Source organism: Hemiscyllium ocellatum, chromosome 9 (assembly GCF_020745735.1).
Source record: "Hemiscyllium ocellatum isolate sHemOce1 chromosome 9, sHemOce1.pat.X.cur, whole genome shotgun sequence".
In the NCBI taxonomy this organism is placed as follows: domain Eukaryota; kingdom Metazoa; phylum Chordata; class Chondrichthyes; order Orectolobiformes; family Hemiscylliidae; genus Hemiscyllium; species Hemiscyllium ocellatum.
The window spans coordinates 79,822,975-79,845,656 of NC_083409.1; the positions used below are offsets into that span (position 1 = coordinate 79,822,975).

The following is a 22,682-nucleotide window of genomic DNA, read 5'->3' on the forward strand; positions in this document are numbered from 1 at the left end:
TATTGCACTGGAATCCTGTCTGGTAATCTTAAATAGGTTTGTAATGTAAATTTTGGCACAGACTGGATTATTTAATAAGTAATTTCCAATACAGGGTCTCATACTGGAGAATGTACTATTTTGAGACTTGCAAGCTTGGGCTGGTTGAGCACAGTTCGCTAATTGCACTGGAAACCAATTTAAGATTGTCAGTCAAGCTCACAGTGTGATGCATCTGCATGTTACATATTAATACACTGGACCCAGGCAAAGAAATTCATATATATGTTGCACCTTCCTCATGGAAAAATATAAAAGACTTCAGGGAAACTGCCAATCTCTGCTGCTTTCTGATGGCAGCACCTTGACCAGTCGGATTCTGATCTGAGAATTATGATTGATAGTTAACTGTTCTTGCTATATTTCCATGTTACTAATGGCCGAACCAGTCAGTACCCTTGTCAGAACAACATCAAGTCAGAGTACAGGAAGGAGATAGAGAACTTAGTGGCATGGTGTAAAAACAATAATCTCTCCCTCAAATGTCAGCGAAATGAAGAAGCTGGTCATCGACTTCAGGAATCAAAGCAGAGGACAGGTCCCTGTCTGTCACAGTGGTGCTGAGGTGGAGGTTGTGGAGAGCTTCAAGTTCCTTGGAGTAAATGTCACAAATGATCTAAATTGGTCCATCCACATCATTACAACAGTCAAGAAAGCACACCAACTCCTCTACTTTCTCACAAGGCTAAGGAAATTCGGCATGTCAGCAATGTCTCTTATCAATTTTTATTGATGCACCATAAAAATCATCCTATTCGAATATATTGTAGCTTGGCTTGGCAACTTCTCTACCCAAGACCACAAGAAATTACAGAGTTGTAAATGCAGTCCAATCTGTGGTGAAAACCAGCCTTCTTTCCATTGACTCCATCTATACTTCCCACTGTCTCAGGAAATCAGCTAACATAATCAGCGTCTCCTCCCAACCTGGTTATACTGTCTTGCACTCTCTTTCATCAGGCAAAAGATAGAAAACTTTGAAAACACATACCAACAGATTTAAGAACAGTTTCTTCTCTGCTATTATTAGACTTATGAACGGATATCTTATATATTAGGGTTGATCTTTCTCTGTAGCGTAACACTACATTTTGAATTCTGTTTTATTACTCTGACGTAGTTATGTAAGATATGATTTGTCTGGTTAGCATGCAATTCAATACTTTTCACTGTATTGTGGTACATGTGACAATAATAAATCAAATCAAATCCCTTTATTCAAGTCTGTTTGTAGCATCATTGTCCTGATAAATGCAAGATGAAAAATTTCGAGTTCTTGTCTCCTTTTTAGCAATGTTTAAAGTCTTCATAAGTTAAAAACTAGTGTTTGAGTTGTGTTTTTATTTTGTGAGATATGTATTAGTTCCTTCGATCTTTCCTTCGAAAAAATCTCCAAACTGGGTGGTAGCGCAAAATAATTTTTTTCATGTCTGAATTTTGAATTCTTCAGTTCTTGATTGCAACTGTATTCTGCTTTTGCAGGTGTCAGACAGTGCAGTTAATAACTGTGACAGTAACCAGGATGTGTTATTGCTTTTGCAGTGGTGGAACCCCAAGCAACAGAATAACACCAGAGTTTTCCAAATGGGCTAGTGATGGTACGTAGTTTAAACTTCAGTTTCAATCAGATGCTTTTCAGTGTAATGTATGTTGTTAAGCTATCTTTACACATGAGTTATCAGAATAGGAGACTTGGGTGTTCTGATCTGTTGTGCCATCCTTATGTTACTCTGCAGATTGTTATGGGGCAGTTTTGGATTGAAGTGGGCAAACGGGAGTGATTCTCTTTTATTGTGGATTATATATTAGGACTCAAATAATGTAGCAGCAAGGAAGAAAGAACTTTTGCTTAGTAGCACGTTTTTCTGACTCAGAAATAAAATTCTGAAATTTTTTGACTCCTTTTCCAGAAAAAAAAGGCTTTGAAAACAAGTTAAATTTAGAAGTTGTGTTTTAAGGCAAGATACCAGTTTAAACAAAAGTACTAAGGCAATTATGCCTGGTCAGTAAGCTTGTAGTTATGGGAAAGGAGAACGAAAGGAAATCAATAGCTTCAAACTGAGTTGCTAGAGAAGGATCCTAAATATAGATCACTAAGGCTAGGTGAAGTAACAATGAAGAAAAGAAGTAACAAATGAGAACTGCTATACAAGAGAATTCTTAACCAGTATCAAAAGAAGGAAAATTCAAAGAAAAATTCTTTGGGTATGTTATCGTGCTCAAGGGTTGCACTGCCTAATCCCCAGTTGAAGGATTAACAGAAGAAGATGAAGATAGCAATAGCACAGGAAGCCGCTCGAAAACATGAAAGATTGGCTTACCCAAGACTCCAACACAAGATTATCCACTGTTGCTGTATTCGGCAAGTTTGGAATACCATATTGGCCTATGCCCCTTGCCATGGCACTTAGATGATGACTGAAAAGGTTAAAAATCTATTTTGAACGAATTTGATATAGTTCCTCAAAGACTTGATTTATTGATCAATTGTCTGTTTTAATAATACCATTTTTGTTCATGGTTAATCCTTCCTGTTGTAATGTAGACTAGTAATGGTATACTAATGCCCTAGGGTTATGTTGTCCTAGTCTTGGATTAAGGGCAGGGATGCATTTAAAGGAATGAGTGATGCCTTTGAACCGAAGAGGGCAAACAAGACTGGCAATTGTAACAATGCTTCACAACAAAAGTAATATTGCATGCTGAAAAGTCACTATTATTTCTTGTAAAATGCAGAAGTTTTGAAGATACAACGCAAATGAAATAATCTGTCGATAATTCACTTTCAGTGGTTTTGATTGAGTATATTTATTGCGTGGCTGTCTGTTGACACTATATTGAAATGTCAGTCTGGGTTCTTAAATTTTGAAATACAGAATAACCAGAAAGTTTTCTGACTGGTGAGAGTTCTAGTATGTGAACCAAGTTAAAATAACACCATGTTTTAATAAATTATTGCAATATAGTATGTTAATATTTTTTCTATTTATAATATATGCAACTAAGTGAGCCAACTTTACAAGGTGTTGTACCTGTTAACTCTTCTCAACACCTTCATATTAGGGAGGAAGCGGAACATTAGGCAAAAAAAAAGTAGTCTTTTCATTCCTGTGACTCAAATTGAAATTTAGTCAGGGATATGGGCTGACGTTACTGGTTTTAAAGGTTTGAACAAAAATTACTTTTGGCTATTTTTAACTCTATTCTGATTGGGAGTACAATGCATCAAACTATTGACAGAATAAATACACTGTCTCAGGTATGCACATGTGCAATTTTGAAAAATATAGATTTACTTTTAAGTAAATGAATACCTTGGATATATTTTTATATTTGATTTCTTTACAGAAATGCCTTCAACAAGTAACGGGGAAAGTGGTAAATTAGAGGTACAGACACAGAAGACATGTAAAAACAGCGAGATTGAAAAGTAAGTACTGGTGCATTAATAGGATGGATCAAGACAGTTTCTGTCCTGATTGACTCTCAAAATAGAAGAATTGCATTTCCATTATCTGCAGCAAAGGCTTCCAAGTTGTTTAGTATCAACGAATTTCAAGATAGAGTGCAGAAATTGTATTGCATTATTTTATAATCTATTAAGTGTACATTCAATAGCAAATAAATAGGATAATGTTTAAGAGGGTTTGTAACATTTTGCTGCAAATGTTTTCTTTTACAAAAATCCTGTAACGCCATATTTTCTATTTGTCCCAAATTGCTGCTGGAGAATGTTTTAAGCCTTTAGGCCTCACACCTCACGCTTGAGATTCAGAACAATGTAGGTAGTGAGTGAGATCTAGCTAAAAATTTCTGACTATTGAAGGACTTACAAGATATGTAAGTAAAATATATGCTGTGTATTATTCTGTTTGACCTAGCAATTTCCAGGAGCAGCAGATAATCTTTTGTGGAAAAAACATTGCAAGAACACATCTTTGTATTGTTGAATGAGCTTTGATTTGCACGGCCCACCTAATTGATAACTTCCTCTTTAATTTTCCATGTGTAATTTTATCGTATATTCCTTGGATGTAGGTTTGCTAGCTGAGCTGGGAGGTTCATTTTTCAGACATTTTGTCACCAAACTAGGTAACGTCATCAGTGAACCTCTGGATGAAGTGCTGGTGGCATGACCCACTTTCTGTTTGTGTTTAGGTTTCCATGGGTTGGTGACATAATTTCACGTGATGACAGCATTCATGTGATGATGTCATTTCCCATTTTTTTCTTTGTGGTGGTAAATGGGATCCAAGTTGGTGTGTTTGTTGATACAGTTCCGGTTGGAATACTATGCTTCTAGGAATTCTCATGCATGTCTCTGTTTGACTTGTCCTAGGATGGATGTGTTTTCCCAGTTGAAGTAGTGTCCTTCCTCATCTGTATGTAAGGATACTATTGAGAGTAGGTCATGTCTTTTTGTGGCTAGTTGATGTTGATGTATCATGGTGGCTAGTTTTTTGCCTGTTTTGTCCAATGTAGTGTTTGTTACAGTTCTTGCAAGGTATTTTGTGAATGGCATTAGTTTTGCTTGTTGTCTGTATAGAGTTTTCAAGTTCATTAACTGCGGCTTTAGTGTGTTGGTGTGTTTGTGGATTACCATGATGCCAAGAGGTCTGATAGTCTGGCAGTAGTTTCTAAGATGTCTTTGATGTAGGGGTGAGTGGCTAAGATTTCTGGGCCTGTTTTTTCTGCTTGTTAGGGTTTGTTGCTGAGAAATGTGTTCATCGGTTACCTGTTCTTTTTGAATACATTGTATAAGTGATTTTTCTCTGCTCTACGTAGTTCCTCTATGCTGCAGTATATGGTGGCTCATTGAAATAATGTTTTAATGCAGCTTCATTTGTGAGTTTTGGGATGATTGCTTCTGTAGTTCAGTATTTGGTCAGTATGTGTTATTTTCATGCAGACACTGGTTTGAAGTTCCCCATTAGCTGTTTGCTCTACTGCGACATCTAGGAATGGCAGTTTGTTGTTTTCCTCTTCTGTAGTGAATTTTATGTCAGTAGGGGTATTAATAATGGTCTTGAAGGTTTCCTCTAATTTGTTTTGTTTACAACAGATTTCAACGGGATCTTGATCAGATGATCCAGTGGGCTGAGAAGTGGCAGATGGAGTTTAATTTGGATAAATGTGAGGTGCTGCAGTTTGGGAAAGCAAATCTTAGCAGGACTTTTGGAGAGAAGATATTGTCTATAATTTTGAAATAAAGAGAGATGATGCCTCTTTGCCATTTTCAATGATCCAGAGGATGAGGCAAAAGGGAGTAATTGAAAATTAAGTGAAGGATTAGACGAATGGTTTTCTGAAAGAGATGAATTATAGACGATAGGAAGGAGAAAATGGGAGGGAAAATTCAAGTTGATCAGGAATCCAAAATACTATGCAAGACTTGGAGCTGAAATTGCTAAATTGAAGAATTGCTGAGTATACAGACAATGAATGAAGAAAAATAATATATTTTGGAAGACATTGATGGCAGTATGGTTTAACCTGTTTGCAAAACAATTTCCATTACAAACATGGATGCAGGAGTTTAAAGTATAGAAAAGTTAATAGTAGGAACTAACATTTTGTGGGTAACAAGTATGTTTGTACTTATTATTTTAACATATTGAATAATTTTGATTTCAGAGAATTTGTAAGACTGGAACTTTCCATGTTTTCTGACCTGTAAAATGCAATCGATGTTCCTGATGTCATGTACACTTCTGTAAAATGTTTTGTCTTTGTACAGTTTGTTACAGAGCTGCATAAATGTTTGCACATTTTATGACTGCCCAGCACATACAACCTTTTCTGTATGGTTATCAAGGTTTAATAGAAATAGTGAAAAATCTAGTGATTTAGTTATCTTTGATATTAAATGGATAAAATGGCACCTTGTATTCAAGTAGAATTTTAGAGACAAAGCATTCATGTTATGATTGACAGCATTTCCTAATGCATTTTACGTGTTGGTACTGTAGATTCTTTGTGAGAAACAGATATGTGGCTAAATAGCCAGAATCAATAGATCAATTATCAGGACTTGCAATGTAAATAAGTGTAGTCATGTTTTATTATTGCAATCAGTCATTTCTAAAATGGCATGGATTTTCTTTATCTTTTTAAAGTACCTCATTATTTTCTTTTATCTTTCACAAGTATTACTGATGGGGATAATAATTGTGTGTTACAATTTTAAAGTGTTTCCAAAATATTCCATCAGTTAAATGTGTTTTTAATGCAAATATTTATGGAGTGTTTAATTTCACTGTGGTTATTTTTAAAAAATGAAATTGATATTTTAATGCAGGACCACATTAATATTGACTGCTGTAATTGGTTTGTTTATTGTCCAATATTGCTGAATTTTAATTCTTGCTTTGTTAATTTACATCCACTCTGAGAGAATCAAAACATGATTATAGTAGGATGGCTGGATAGGAAGGGTGATTCTTAATTATATTTCATGCCCTATTGTAGAATGTTGGCATGTGGTGGTTTAAAGACTTTCCATTTATGGGTGGGAAGCGTCAAGTGCATTAAGAGTTAGAATTGGGACTGTAGTCAAATGATCATGCGAGGAGGGCATGAAGGATAGGAGGGGGTTTAAACTGTAGCTCCAGTCAGGTGGCTGACAGAGGTTGCATGGGTACCTAGAGCTAATAGGTCATGAATAGACACAGTTTCTGTCAAGTTATTGTAGATGGACTTGGTAGTTTATGAAACTATTATAATTGAAAATCTTAAAAGGTGCTGGCATGCTCATAGGAATTAGGTTATGTTTTTTGTATGACTACTTTTAAACATCTTTACTTCATGGTTTGCTATCTTCTCTGTTTTCCTTATTCTTTCTTAAAGTAATTGACTATCATATGTCCCCAAGAAGAAATAAATGTATTAAAAAGAGAACATATATTAAAGAAAGTGAAATCAGATAATGTATTCTGAAAAGTAATTGGCAAGCTCACTGTGAATAGTAGGGTAAGCTGAACATACTGACCCTGGCTTATAGATTGGTTGTTCTAATATTGTTTTTACTTCCATTTCTGGTCTTGTGATGTGAAAGAGACTAATTCAAACTATAAACTAGATATGGAACTAGAATATCATACACTTGGAAACTATAATAAAGAAAAGTTTAGGAATTCACTCGTATGTATAATGCATATGCCTAAAATATTCTTTTTTTTCAAATATATATACTTCTGATTCCCCCCGGAATGTATACAAATCTCTGTGGAACAGGGATGGGCATTCCCGAAGCCTCAGGAAGTGAGCTGAGGACGCAAAGGTTAATTGATCTTAAGATTGTTTTCCACTGACTCAGGTGGAGAAAAGGTGCCTTTGCTCAATATCTCCCTCTGAATTTTCCAGCTGAAATTGTTTGATTTTTTAAAAATAGGTTAATTACAAGTCTCTCCATTACATAAATTCTGTAGTATAGTGCATACGCGCACTAATCCATTCTCTCACGAGCATGTCTGTTTCTTTCCCCGTCCATAAATCATTTGTCTGTATAATTATATTCATTTAACAGTAATTTGTACATAAAGGGGATTTCCATTGTGAGATTCATAATGTATGAGTGGCCTGTGGCACATTTTGCTGGTGGAATTTTATTTATTTTCAGGAAAACATATAAATTAAGTGCATAATCTTTTCAGCTTTGGACTTGCTGTGCTTTGCTACAAAATCAGATAATAATTAAGGCAATAGTGCAGTATAATCTATACGTTGTAGAAAGGGCAATCTGTGGAACTCATCACTTGTAACAAGAATTTACAAGTGCAAGTTTTTTTTAAGTTATCCAGAGTAAACACAATAGATTTTTGCTATTTCTACTCACAGAGCAGAAACATTAATCAGAAACATCAAGTGGAATCCACTATATCATTGATATGAACAAGGTTTGATATGAGTCAACTAAAACAAGAGCATTCTTTACTTCTAGTAATGCTTTCAGGGAAATCTTGGAAAATATAGTCTGATTTTATCAACAGTGGCAGCTCTTCCTCCATACCTTTTCATCTTCCTTCTCACCATTAATCCCCTACAATCCACCCCACAATTAGCCAGCTATGCACCTATCCATTTCTGTGCATTTCTAGATGAGCAGTTCTGTTAAATACTTTGTCACAGCCTGCAGAAGTTTAGACTGATAACATCAGGCTGGTTTGGTTGGCCTAAATTAATATTAAGGGTCATATTTTGGAGGCCCTGGCCCTGGGACTAGTGGTCTCTGACTTGGAGAGAAAAAAATGGGTGATGATGTATGCCTAATGTGGCAGCAAGAGGCCTGCAGTCGAGATTGATTCATCCTGGGCCAACACAGACACTCTGCAAACTGGGAGACTACTGCTGGCATGATGTATGACACTAAGTGTTTTAGCAAGTCGAGGCATGAATCATTCAAGATGCTGCGTGTCAGAGTTAAAGCAAACAGTTGCTGGCGCTTGAATTCCTATTGGAGTCAGTTGCATTATGAGGAGTGTATGAAACAGACATGACGTATGAATGTTTATTTAATAATTCTCTAATATTTCCAGTGTGGCTAAGGCTTGTCCAGCGGGGAGTTATAAATCAGGAATAGGAGGCCATTAATCAGGGGGAATAAAATGGAGCGACACGCTTGCAGCTGCTACAAATGCAGGGGTTTTAATATTCATCTCCCAGCCCTCCATGAAGCTGGCTTATCTACCCCAGCAAGATAAATGGGACCTACAATGCCACCAATCTGCCTGTTGCCAAATTTCAAGCTTCTTTGAAACAAAAGAAGACAGTTCTGCATAGTTGTGATAATTGAAACTATCTTCCAATTCATACACACTGACATGAGCTCTGAGACAGTTGAGTGCCAAAAACACCTTTTATGATTTGCTGCTGTTACTAAATGTAGGGACGGAACATTCGATATCTATTCTTTTGCTTCCAATTCCTTCCGTTAATTGTAACTTATAAATGGCATAAACTTTAAAGCAGCGAATTACTATTGCTTTCCAATGGAAATGTTTATATATCATGTCTTTTTTTATTATTTGTAAGATTTTCATTGCTTTTTTTATTCAACATACAAAGAGTATGCAGTTTTTGCAAGATGGAAGAGAAAGCAAGCCTTGGTTACTGAGCTCACATTTGAAGAAATTGGAGCTGCATAGTGGATTTCTTTAGTAAATTTTAAGTCTTCCTGAAAGTTTATTTATTGATCAACAATTGTAAGTCATGATTCGAAATTTGTGTTTCAGTTTTATTCAGACTTTACAGTGGATTTGTTTCATTTGAGATTGAAATGCGATATTCATCAGTTGGCATTCCATTTTATTGTATGTCCTGTCGATTTTATATTTATTTAATATCACTTTTTTTGTATTACCTTTTAAAGGAATCCATTCTGTTATCCCACCCAAAACAAATTGTCAAAAGTGTAGATATTTAGAGTTCCTGAACTCCCAGCACTGATAATTAAGGATTTAGATGTGTACTTGTGATGCTAAGGTGTGTCGAAACGTCGAATTCTGAGATGCTGCCTGGCCTGCTGTGCTTTGACCAGCAACACATTTTCAGGTGTAATGTTATCCGCCAAGTGCCGGAAAATGAGAATTGAATATTTAAGTATGGGTGTGATGAGCCATAGGGTATTTTTTTTGTGCTGTAAATCTCTATGACTCTACATTCCATATATATATATATATATTTATTTCTATATGCAGTCTTTCTATACTCTCCATTTCACATCCAGTATGCATCTTGTCTAACTCTTATCTCTTCTGGAATATCATTGTGTTCTATGTCATCTTTCAAGTCTCTCCCTCCCCTCCCTTTCATGTTTTCAGGCCTTTCCTGGAACATTGTCTAAGAGGCAGGTAGATGACCATCTTTTAGCCTCAGCCACTGTCAATATATGCAATGTTGTGATTTATAGTTAAAATAATATATTTCAAATACTAAGATGAGATGGCATTTCTGCCTTCAGGCAAATATGAAAATTTACAATGGCATATTAAGCATAATTACTGTGATTTAACCAGCAAATTGTTTCATAGAATGATCTGTTACTTACCATACTTTAATATTTTCAAAACTAATTTTAAAGTTTAGAAAGTAGGCAACCAATACAAGATAACCATTGAAGGTATGAAATGGCTGTCACAATGATTCTATTTCACTCTGTTTAAAATTTAAATGATGTCCAATTTCAAACATTATTAAATGTGTTCTTTCTGTTCTCACCAATGCGCAATGGTTCTTTTTTAAAATATGCATTAATGGGGGATGTAAGTGCCAATAATAAAGCCAGTATTGATTGCCCATCTCTGATTGCCCTGAAGAAGGTGGTGATGAGCTGCCTTCTGAATTGCTGCAGTCTGTATGGTGTAGGAGGTAGTCATTATTAAGGGAATTTCAGGATTTTGGGCCAGCAACAGACAAAGAGTGACATTGTAGTTCCAAGTTGGGATGTTCTGTGACTTGAAGGGAATCCTTCAGATGCTGTACTTGCTCTTCCAGCTGGTAGTCACTATAGGTTTGGAATGTACTACTGAAGAAACCTTCCTAAGTTGTTGTAATGCATTTTGGAGAAGTTACACACTGCTACCACTGTCAATCTGTAGGAGGGAATAAATGTTTGTGGTGGATGAGAATCGAATAGAAATTTATAGTCACATATACTTTTACATGAAAAATACAGTGAAAAGTTCTGTAAGTTGCCCCACCACAGCACCTATATTAATGACAGAAGTCATACATAATTATAAAAAGTAAAATTAAGACAAAGCTCATCACAGTTCAGTTAGTGGCTCCTGGACTCAGAGAAAGCTGATTAAGGAACGATTGAATACCCTGAAGATGCAGCTGGGACGAGAGTGCCAAGCCTGGCCACTGGAATACTGGGCCAGAAGCCTCTGCTGAAGGAGATTCTATGCCAGGCTAAGATTTCCACGTTGGGACAAAACCGCCTGACAGCTCTTTGGAACCCCTGAAAGCTGAAGATGAAGAAAACCTTCAAACGGGGAAGAGACTTCCACATTAGAACAAGACTGCCATGCCAGAAATTGCCTGGTATGGTAGTCTATCACCATGATGTGCCGAGACTGCCACCTCTCGGGCACCTGGGCCCAGCTGCGGACCTGGACCCTTGGGTTATCCTGCTAGTTCAGGCCGGAACATCATCTTAGGATCTGCTCCTTGCTTGCCAGAAGACCCTGACTAGAGTGGAGACACATTTGGCTCAAACTGTTGATGCTGCCACTGCCAGGGGCCTCATCCCTCACCTGACACTTTCCAGACCCAAAAGAAAAGGAAGAAAGAAATGAAAAAGAATAGAAAAAGAATCCGAGAATAAAGAAGGAAAAAGAAGAGAAAGAAATCCAACGCTTGCGGACGAGCCCTGGGCTCAGCCTACCTGTTCCGCTGCCATCTATGGAAAAAGAAATGAAATAGAAATGAGGTAGTGATAAAATGGATTACTTTGTCCTAGATGGTGTTGAGCTTCTTGAATTACACTCAGCCAAACTAAGCAAGAATAGTCCACCACACTCCTGGTGTTTTGCTTTGCAGGTGATGACCGGGCTTGTGGAAGTCAGAAGATGACCAGGAGAAGACCACCCCCTTGGCTGGTCCAGTTAAGTTATTGATCATTGCTAACCTCAAAAATGTTGGTGCTGGGGGATTCAGTGATGGCAATGCTGTGGAGCATCAATGAGAGATGGTTCAATTCTCTCTTGTTAAGAGTTTGTCATTGCCTGGTATTCGAGTGGTGTGCGTGCTACTTGTCTCTTATCTGTCCAAGTCTGAATGCTGCCAAAATCTTGCTCCCTGTGAACAAGGACTGCTTCAGTATCTGAGGAGCTGTCAATGGTACTGAATGCTATGAAATCATATCAAACATCCAGGCTTGGCGCTCTCGTCCCAGCTGTGTTGGAAGGAAGAATATTATTGAAGTAGCAAAAAAAAAGCCTTCAACTATCACAACCGTCTGCCTTTGGTCTTTGTGCTAGGCATGACTGCAATCAATATAAGGTTTTCCCCTGATTCCATTGACTTTAATTTTGCTGAAATGTCATGAGTCCATACATGGGAAAATGCTGGTTATCCAGTGTGCCTCAGCAGCAGTGCGACTGATTTACTTGGTGGAATCCTGAACCAACTGCCAGATAAGGTATGTTGGTGAGAGAACCAACATGAGGCAAAGTCTACTTGATCTCACCCTTATCGCTCTGTACGTTGTAAATGCATGATAGCATTGGCAAGAGTGACAAACGCACAGTTTTCATGGAGCCAAAGTCCTATCTTCACAGTGAGAACTTTATTTCATGTGGAAGCAAAATATTGCAGATGCTGGAAATTTGCAATAACGTTGAAAATTTCAGGCAGTAGAGGTGAAGAGGGAACATTAGTTAAAGTTATAGATTGATATCCTTACATCAGAACTTTCTATTGTGTTGTATGGCACTACCACCAGTGTTGAATGAACTAGATTCAAGACATCCCAGCAGCTCTGAACTGACCATCATGAGGCACTTGGGCCTTCAGCAACAGAATTGTACTCAGCCATAGGCTCCAACCTCATGCTTGGCACATGCTTTGTTCTCCAGTTACCACTGAACCAGGATTTATTCCTGGCTCAATGAGGAATGCAGGAGATCACAGCAGGAAGTGTACCTAATAATGAGGCTCCAATAGTATGTTACTTCCACACACATGTATACATGCTCAACAACAGAAGTAGCATGCAATAGACAGACCACAGTAATCTCATTAACAGTGGATCAGATAAATGCCTGCCACATCTAGTCATGAATAGTGGTGAACAATTAACCAACTGAAGTGGAAGAGATTACAAACATTCCCATCCTTAATGATGGAGAAGAAAAGCATATCATTGCAAAAGACAAGGTTGAAGCATTTGCAGCCATCCTCAACCAGACGTGCTGGGTGGATGACTCATTTTAATCTACTCTTGTGGTTCCCAACATCACAGGTGTTAAAGTGAACTGAATTGTTGAAATCTATGTTGAAGGCATTGCATGCAGCAAAGTTATGAGTCTTGAAACCATCCTGATGATAACAGCGAAGACTTGATGCTCACCACCAGCTTCTTGAATATGGAGATGGACAACAAATGCTGGCTTTGTTAGTGATGCTCACACATCATGATATAATTTTTTTTTAAATCATCGGATTTGTTTATTTTGTCCAAGCTAAGACTAGGCTGTAATAAGGTCTGGAGTCAAATTACCTTGGCAGACTCCAACTGATGATTAGCCTGTGGGTTATTCCTGACTTGCAATTGCTAATTGCGTGGTTGGTGCCTTCTAGATATTTTCTAAACCATCCTGTTCAGAGATGTTATTGCACACGTCTGAACAAATGGGACTTGTATCCAGGTCTTCTTGTCCACAGGCAGCGCTATGCCAGAAGAGCCCTGGTTTGTGACTTCTACGACTTTATCAATGATTGAGAGCAATTCACAGTAATTGATAGACTCAATAATCTGATGATCTGTAATCATTTGTTCGGCACCACTTTACCAGAAATCTCAGCTCATTAATGGACTGTGGGGAAGCAGACATGTCATTTTTGGCTAGAAATGTCTCCAGTTAGACTGCTTTTCTAAATGTACTGCCCTAAATGGTGCCTTTTATTGCCCAAACCAATAAGAACCAATCTTCACTGATTGTGAGGATTGTAATTTTAATCAGTTAAAACCCAACAATAATCTTACACTTTTGCTTCCTAAATTTTGGCTGGTTCTAACCTGTAGTTAGATTCTCTGGATCTGGACAATGAGCTGTCTGTAAATTAGAAGCAGCACCGGAGCCTGTGATTTCTTGCCCTGTACAGGGAATTTGAACATTTTATATCACTTACAATCAAAGTCACTTCTTTGGATAGTATTATTGCATGCTAGATCTGACCGTTTACGCTTGTGAGTGATCAGTTGTTTCTCATTATTTCTATGACCATAAATATGAATTTTTTTAAAAACCCATTGAATTGGAGGAAAGTTTTATTGAAGAGATTTTGTATTTCACTTGAAGCTGCTACAATTTACCTGAAGTATCCTGTTCCTTTTTTTTAAGGGCTATGTGGACTTTTCTAAGCATGCCATGTTTGCATACATAATAACAGTGACTGCACTTTTAGAGACACTTATCAGCTGTGAAGTTTTCTAGATGTCCTCAGAGTGTGAATGAGAAATATAAATCGAAGTTTTTTTTGCCTTTCTGAAGGCAGACTTAAAGTCTCTGACTGTTTTTTGTTCCCTGACAAGATTTTTTAAATATTCCTTCTTTATATTTTCATAAAGCTGCATTTTGTATGCAGTGAATCATGAAATGATGATCATAAAATGTCAGATTACTGTAGAATCTGAAAATAATAATTATCAGCATTTAAAACTTGTAATTGATGAATGTTTTCCAAAATAAAATATATCTGCAACTTAATTTAAAAAGAGTAAATCTAATCTGATTTGACATGATCTGAGCAGTGGCATATTTGCAGAATGTTAATTTACATTTCTGCTTACCCAGGATTGGGGAATTTCATTTCAGATAGAAAAGCTTTTCTAATTTTCTTCTTTGCTCTGGATGATTTAGCTTCTGGTATAGGTGCATTACTAAACCTAAACCTATGGCAAGGATTAAATTGAGGAAAGAGAAAGAAATTACAATGGCAGCTCATGATAAATGAATACTTTGATGGTACTGGATTTATCTGATGGTTAATCCAATTATTAAGTAGATTCTTAATGAAGAAAATTTGTTAATCACTAATTAATATATTCACCTGTGTGGAATATAGCATTATTTCAGTTAATTTCTTAAAAATCTTTCTTAGTTAAAATAGAACTGAGCACTTTATTGGTACTGCCGAATCATGGATTTGAATGACAGAAACTAAACATTAGTTGGAGTCTCTTATCTTACATTGTTAACCAATGAATACAGTTGGAAGTATTTGTGTGCTGAGGCTTGCTACTCCTGACCCTTCCTACAGCCAAATAGTATATCATTTTTTAAGGTCAGACGAGAAGATTGAGTTCATGGGTGAGGTTGCACTTGCAAGTGGAACGATATTCCAGCATGAGCTGCCAGACCAGCTGATCAAAATAATCTAGATCAACCTTTTAAGCATACAGGTTAAGAATGCTGCCTTTCTCCAAAAATATACCTGGGTTTCATCCTCAAAACTTTTAGCTGTGCTGCACTAACATGCTATTTCTGTTTTATGTGTCCTTGTTGTGTTGGTCTATGTATGATTTAATATTTGGTTAGAATTAGATAGAAACCTGTCCTGTAACATTTCATCAGGACTCTTCAGAGTTTTAAAGATTCTTCAGTGCATCTGTCTGATCCAAAATCAAATATCTCCAAGGATGAAATGGAATTTTATTGATCCATTATGCAAAAGTGTTCCCTCAAACACCCTCTGCCCCTGCTATGCCAATTTTAACAAGAAGCATGTTTAAATGGTAAAATAGTTCTGATGCCTGACCAGTGCACATTTTTTTTCTTTGATTAAAGTCTGTTGTAAAGCATTGCTCTTTTGAGTTTTAACGCAATAGAAGCAGCCATTCAAGTATTTCCGTTTTCTGAGTGTGTGTAAACTAATATGATTTAATTAATGGATTGCATTGTGAAACCATCTGAGATGTTAATTTGGGAATTCCACTGTTTAATTTGAGGAGCAAAGAGCACACGTGTGCACTAATGTTTGACAAATGACCTGTTCTATCTGATAGACCTAGCTAGGTCCATTGAGACTCTCCACCGTGATCATTATTTGCTAATGAAGTTAATGGATTCCGTTAGAGGCTGCATTGTTGCCCAGGCAGAGACATGATATAAGATAATTAATTCAGCATGTGAGTTACTGAGACTAGTGGGAGAATATGCCATGGAGTATGTTAAATTCAGATTTCTGAAGAGTCATCGCAACAACCAAAGTTTTTTTTATGTAAACTGTCTGACTTTAATTATTTTAGAAGCTGTTTCAAGAATTTCATGTAGTCTGCAACATCAGTTTGCACAAAAAAATTTGTTTTGCAGCCTTTAAAAGCAACAGACATTTCATAGATTAGCTTTAAAAGTTAGAAATTAAATATTGCATCATGTATGAAAAGCAACTTCTAGCAAGTTACAATGTATGTAATCTATAAATGGTGCCTTCTGCCATTTGGTATACTCATGTTCAAATTAACAAAGTTTCTTCCTTTTTTCCCTTATTCTCACCTGAAAGTGGTAACTCGAGCAGGATATTATCATGCAAACATTGTTGTTCAATTGGCACCTTGACCTACTAGTCATTCCTTGTCTGAACATCTTGGCTGGCTATCACATGCTTTGAGATCACTGCCAGGTCTGAAACTGCACTTACTTAAATGCCAGGCATAAGTAACTTTGATCAGGGGTCATTGCCCACAAACAAGACCTTTTGACTGTTTTTTCTTTTCTCATTCACCCTATGTAAAAATGAGAATAACTTTAAAACTAACATTTAAGAAGTATATGAAAACAGGTTTAGCGCAAGTACATGGAGTGTAGTCTTAGCTCACCACAATTCTAGAAGGAAGTGAGGACTGCAGATGCTGGAGATCAGAGCTGAAAATATGTTGCTGGAAAAGCACAGCAGGTCAGGCAGCATCCAAAGAGCAGGAGAATCGACATTTCGGGCATGAGCCTGAAGAAGGGCTCATGCCCGAAACATCGATTCTCCTGCTCTTTGGATGCTGCCTGACCTGCTGTGCTTTTCCAGCAACACATTTTCAGCTCATCACAATTCTACCAGAGTTAATTTAAACAAGTTTTTGTGTGATTCCATAAATTAACTCGTATTACTTCAGTGAAAATGGAAGGCAACTTGTATATTCAAAGCAACGGATTTCTGTAAAATTAGGTGAAATACACCAAAATTAAATGGTTAATGAGTACAACCCACTTAATAAATGTGATTTTAACAAGGTCTGGAGCATATGAACCTACAATAACTAAATCAATATTTTCTCTATTGATTGTGCAGTATTCACATATTGCACTGGTCTTTAGGTAACACAGCAATTTTTTACGGTTAAATGATGACTTGATGTAGCCTACTCATTGATTACAGGCAGCATCGCACCTGCTACTTGGCTTCTACTGGACTCATTTCAAAGTATTATTTTGTCTGCCCATTTGTTACTTAGATGTATTCTCTGATTATGAAGGTACAGTAGTGTGGTGAGTTTGCCTTTAGCTCTGTCACATTACTTCTGTACAACTAACTACTTAGGAGGTGCAAATGCTCAGTATGTTGGGCATATTGCTTCCCAACTTCCAAACAAAATCAGTATTTGACAAATATAGGTATTTGCGTATGCTCTGAGTAACAAAATTGTAAATGTTGAAAAAGAATGCATTTAAATTTTTTATTGCACTGATTGAAATCAATAAATTCCTCTCTAATGAGTAATTAACAAGTGCCATCTGCAACATCACTGTATTTTGCAGCAGTTTTATAATACATTCACCACCAGAGCTATCTTTAACAAAAAAAAATGTTTTTTTTCATGACTTTTGAATAATTGTGTGTAGATTTTTTTGAGCATCTTCCCCATTCATCCTTTGCAAATAAGTTTAACAAGTTTGTATGGCAATGTGTTCTGTATTTTGGCGGAGAAATGCACAGCTGTCTTTCAAAGATTTGTAGAGTTGCTGTTGCAAACTTCTTAAATTGCAAAATCAATGTGTGACTGCCAACGTGTGAAATTTGCCCAGACCTCCCGAGTGCAGTGAATAAATGTACCCAGGCTAATTTGAGCAGCACTAAATTGTCAGGAAACAAATTCCTTTTTGATGCTTGACACTAAGGCTTGCTTACTTGCACAGTAGATGTAGTTTATAGGGCCCTTGTGCAATGATAAATGGTTGCTGGTTGCACTGTTGCATAAAGTGATCATTTTGGTCTTTTCAAGGTTCCTGCTGTGATTTGAGGATGTTTATCAAATCTGAAGTATTGTTCACTTGTTTTAGATCAATGAATTAGTAAGTGCACTATAAGAAGGTTTATGTCATACACTGCTGCTTGTTGCTGAAAAGCTGTCTATTTAGTCCATAAGATTAAATTCTTCCTTTTTGCTTTTTCCTTTACCCCTCAGATGTTATAATTTTATGATTTCCATCATTCTGAAGTTAGAAGTTGGGAAGAAAACACCATCTCTTGGTGCAGTTCTCTTTTCCTATGGTCCACAGGGAGTGCTTGGAGATAGTGAGGACTGCAGATGTCGGAAAGTCAGAGTTGATAAAATGTGGTGCTGGAAAAAAGTCACAGCAGGTCAAGCAACATCAGAAGAGCAGGAGAGTTGATGAATGATGAAGGGTCCTGTTGAAGGGTCCTACCCGAAATGTTTACTGTCCTGCTCTTCTGATGCTACTTGATTTGCTGTGCTTTTTCCAGCTTCACATTTTATCGACTCTATAGGGAATGCAACAATATATGTCAAGATTTCACCTTTTTCATTCCCACCAAGTTATCTTTCAAAATGTAGTTAGTATAGCATTATCATACTTCTTATTAGGTTGAAGTCATAGAATGCCCATATGTTTTTGGGGATTTTAATTGATAAAAGATATCAGCACTGTTTCTCTCTCCACAAAGACAGCCAGATGTGCTGAGTATTTCCAGCACTTTGTTTTCATTTCAATCAAGTGGAACAATTTTTGAGTGCTACTAAAATCAATGAGGATTATTATTATCAATTTTTTTATATATGACATTTTATTTTCTTACTACTATTCAATTCAACTCATTCATGGTATCCTCTGTCTTGTGTATAGTCTTCTTTGTTCTCGTGTCTCAGAGATCAATGGCAATGTTGAGCTGGCATTTTCCTTTATAGGAGCAATAGAAAACCATTCATGCCCTCAAGCCTGTCTCGCCACTCCATTCGGCCTTGTCTCATGTTCCTGAATTCCATTTGCAATCTCGATGCTTTGAAGCTTAGAAAAAACTAATGATCTGAGTCTTGAAAATTTCAGTTAGCCTTACATTCTCACCCTTTTGGAAGGAAGTGTTCTAGACTTCCAAAACACATTGTTGCAAAAGTTCTTCCTGATAGCATTCTTAAATGAAGTAATACTTACTTTAAAGATTCCCTGACCAGGTAATGTATTTTTTCTGTACCTACCCATCAAATTATTTTGTCATTTTAAAAACTTTGATTAAATCCTTCTAAACTCGAGGGAACACAGACAAGTTTGTGTGACCATTCCTTTTATTTTAAACCTTTAACCCCTGATTTAATTGTGGTGAACCTACATTATATATTCCTCCAAGGCCATAAAATTGTTTCTGATATTTAGTGCCCAAAATTGAATATGGTCATTCTTGAGAGTACAGTTGCATTATCACTTCCTTACTTCAGTGTTCCAGTTTCATGAAAAAGCAACCGCTTCCCATCAGCCTTTTAGGTTATGCATTTATATTTAAAGGCATTTGCACCACTATGACTCCTCAATAAGATGATATTTCAGGTTGTCTGTCTTCCATCCAAAGTGAACAACCTCCACACTTCTCCACGTAAGATTCTACCTGCTGTTGTACATTCAATTAATCTGCCTGTGTTTCTTTCTCGCTTTCATTTGTGAAGACTTATTTTGCCTCCTAACATTGTCATATTGGCTTAATTTAACCAATTTCTCATCAAAAGGTTACACCATCAACCCAGCAATCACATTTGGGAAGTTCAGCTGTAATTTCTCAGGTGGAAGTATGTCCTCCATTATGGAGATACTGGAGACCAGCATTACACGAAGTATTCCAGGTGTGGTTTCCTCAAAGCACTGTTGAACTTTAGAGCAAGACACCCAAGTTTCATACCTTTAAAACAAAAAACTTTAATTTTGTCTGATCAAAGTGATCAGTTGCTGGTATTATACTCCATTACTCTTTGATGGGCATTCACTTTATATCTTTTTGCAACCTTTCTTGATCCCTTCTCACAGCTTTGCCTTTCCACCTAGCTGTGTCATCAGCAAACATAGCTACATTATTCTCCATCACTTCATCTGAGTCACTAACATAGATTATAGTTAAGGCCTCTGCACTAATCCTTATGGCATCTTCAAAGTTTGTGAGAAGATTTGTAGCTTGGGTGCTCATTGTTGTGGTTCGGTTCACCGAGCTGGGAATTTGTGTTGCAGACGTTTCGTCCCCTGTCTAGGTGACATCCTCAGTGCTTGGGAGCCTCCTGTGAAGCGCTTCTGTTATCTTTCCTCCGGCATTTATAGTGGTTTGAATCTGCCGCTTCCGGTTGTCAGTTCCAGCTGTCCGCTGCAGTGGTCGGTATATTGGGTCCAGGTTTACAGTGGTTTGAATCTGCCGCTTCTGGTTTTCAGTTCCAGCTGTCCGTTGCAGTGGTTGGTATATTGGGTCCTGGACCCAATATACCGACCACTGCAGCGGACAGCTGGAACTGACAACCGGAAGCGGCAGATTCAAACCACTATAAATGCCGGAGGAAACATCACAGAAGCGCTTCACAGGAGGCTCCCAAGCACTTAGGATGTCACCTAGACAGGGGACAAAACGTCTGCAACACAAATTCCTGCTCGGCGAACAGAACCACAACTTATGGCATCTCCCTAGTCAAAGTCTGTCTACTTGAAAATGCTCCAAATTTACTGAGTCTTTCCTTCCTCTCCATTAACTAATCCTCTATTCATGCTACTCCCAATTTGATGAACTTTGTCTTGCCTTTTGTATTTTCTATATTCACTTATGGGACGTAGGTATCGCAGGTTGGGCCTTCATTTATTGCACATCCCTAGCTAAACTTGAGAAGATAGTAGTAAGCTATCTTCTTAAGCCTCTGCAGTCCATGTACTGTAGGTAGACCCACAATGCTGTAAGGGAGGGAATTCTGGGTTTTTGCCCAGCAACACTAAGTGCAGTAATATATTTCCCATTCAGGATGGTGAGTGGCTCGGATAGGAATGTGCAAGTATCTGCTACCCTTGACCTTCTAAATGGAAGTCGTCATGGGTTTAGAAGATGCTGTCTAAGGATCTTTGGTGAATTTCTGCAATGCGTCTTTCAAATGTCACACAGTGCTGCTACTGTGGTGATGGGTCGAATGGATGTTTGCAGATGTGGTGCCAATCAAGCAGATTGCTTTGACTTGGATCATGTCACCTTATTGAATTATGGTGTGATACCATATTGAAATACCTTTTGGTAATCTAGTCTTTACATTTCTCCTGGTTCTCCTCTACACTGTTTACATTCTCAGAAGGTTGAATAAATTTGTCAAACACAATTTTCTCTTCATAAAATCATGTTAACTGTCTGATTATATCAGTGTTTTCTAAATGCATTGTCAGACTTTGACTTTAGTTGATTCTAGCACTTTCCCATTGACTAATGTCAGGCTGACTGACCTGAATTTCATTGTTTCTTTCCTTCTTTTCTTTAATAGAGGTGTTATGTTTGCCAACTTCTAATCTGTTGGAAACATAACAGAATCTAGGAAGTTTTAGACAATAGATGCAGGAGTAGGCCATTCAGCTCTTCGAGCCTGCACCTCCATTCAATATGATCATGGCTGATCATTCCTAATCAGTATCCGCTTCCTGCCTTATCTCCATAACCCTTGATTCCACTATCTTTGAGAGCTCTATCCAACTCTTTCTTAAATGAATCCAGAGACTGAGCCTCCACTGCCCACTGGGGCAGAGCATTCCACACAGCCACCACTCTCTGGGTGAAGAAGTTTCTCCTCATCTCTGTCCTAAATGGTCTACCCCATATTTTTAAGCTGTGTCCTCTGGTTTGGCACTCACCCATCAGCGGAAACTTGTTTCCTGCTGCCAGAGTGCCCAATCCTTTCATAATCTTATATGTCTCAATCAGATCCCCTCTCAATCTTCTAAACTCAAGGGTATACAAGCCCAGTTGCTTCAGTCTTTCAGTGTAAGGTAATCCCTCCATTCCAGGAATTGACCTCGTGAACCTACGCTGCACTCCCTCAATAGCTAGAATGTCTTTCCTCAAATTTGGAGACCAGAACAGCACACAGTACTCCAGGTGTGGTCTCACCATGGCCCTGTACAGCTGCAGAAGCACCTCTTTGCTTCTATACTCAATTCCTCTTGTTATGAAGGCCAGCATGCTATTAGCCTTCTTCACTACCTGTTGTACCTGCATGCTTGCCTTCATTGACTGGTGTACAAGAACACCCAGATCTCTCTGTACTGCCCCTTTACCTAAATTGATTCCATTGAGGTAGTAATCTGTCTTCCTGTTCTTGCCACCAATGTGGATAACCATACATTTATCCACATTAAACTGCATCTGCCATGCATCTGTCCACTCACTTAGCCTGTCCAGGTCACCCTGTAATCTCCTAACATCCTCATCACATTTCACCCTGCCACCCAGCTTTGTATCATCAGCAAATTTACTAATGTTATTGCTGATACCATCTTCTATATCATTAACATATATTGTAAAAAGCTGCGATCCCAGCACGGATCCCTGTGGTACCCCACTGGTCACTGCCTGCCATTCCAACATGGAGCCGTTTATCACTACCCTTTGTTTCCTATCAGCCAACCAATTTTCAATCCAATCTAGTACTTTGCCCCCAATACCATGCGCCCTAATTTTACTCACCAACCTCC

At 37.7% G+C, this 22,682-nt stretch overlaps 1 protein-coding gene across 4 annotated transcripts in view; it reads left to right on the forward strand.

The window, feature by feature from the left end:
- Positions 1 to 22,682, forward strand: part of rnf220a (ring finger protein 220a) — a 508,473-nt gene that overhangs the window by 440,968 nt on the left and 44,823 nt on the right. For all 4 annotated transcript variants that reach the window (XM_060830505.1, XM_060830506.1, XM_060830502.1 and 1 more), the window contains exons 11-12: positions 1,582 to 1,637; positions 3,388 to 3,469. In XM_060830505.1, the coding sequence (XP_060686488.1) occupies positions 1,582 to 1,637; positions 3,388 to 3,469 (138 nt within the window). The remainder of the gene's footprint in view (positions 1 to 1,581; positions 1,638 to 3,387; positions 3,470 to 22,682) is intronic.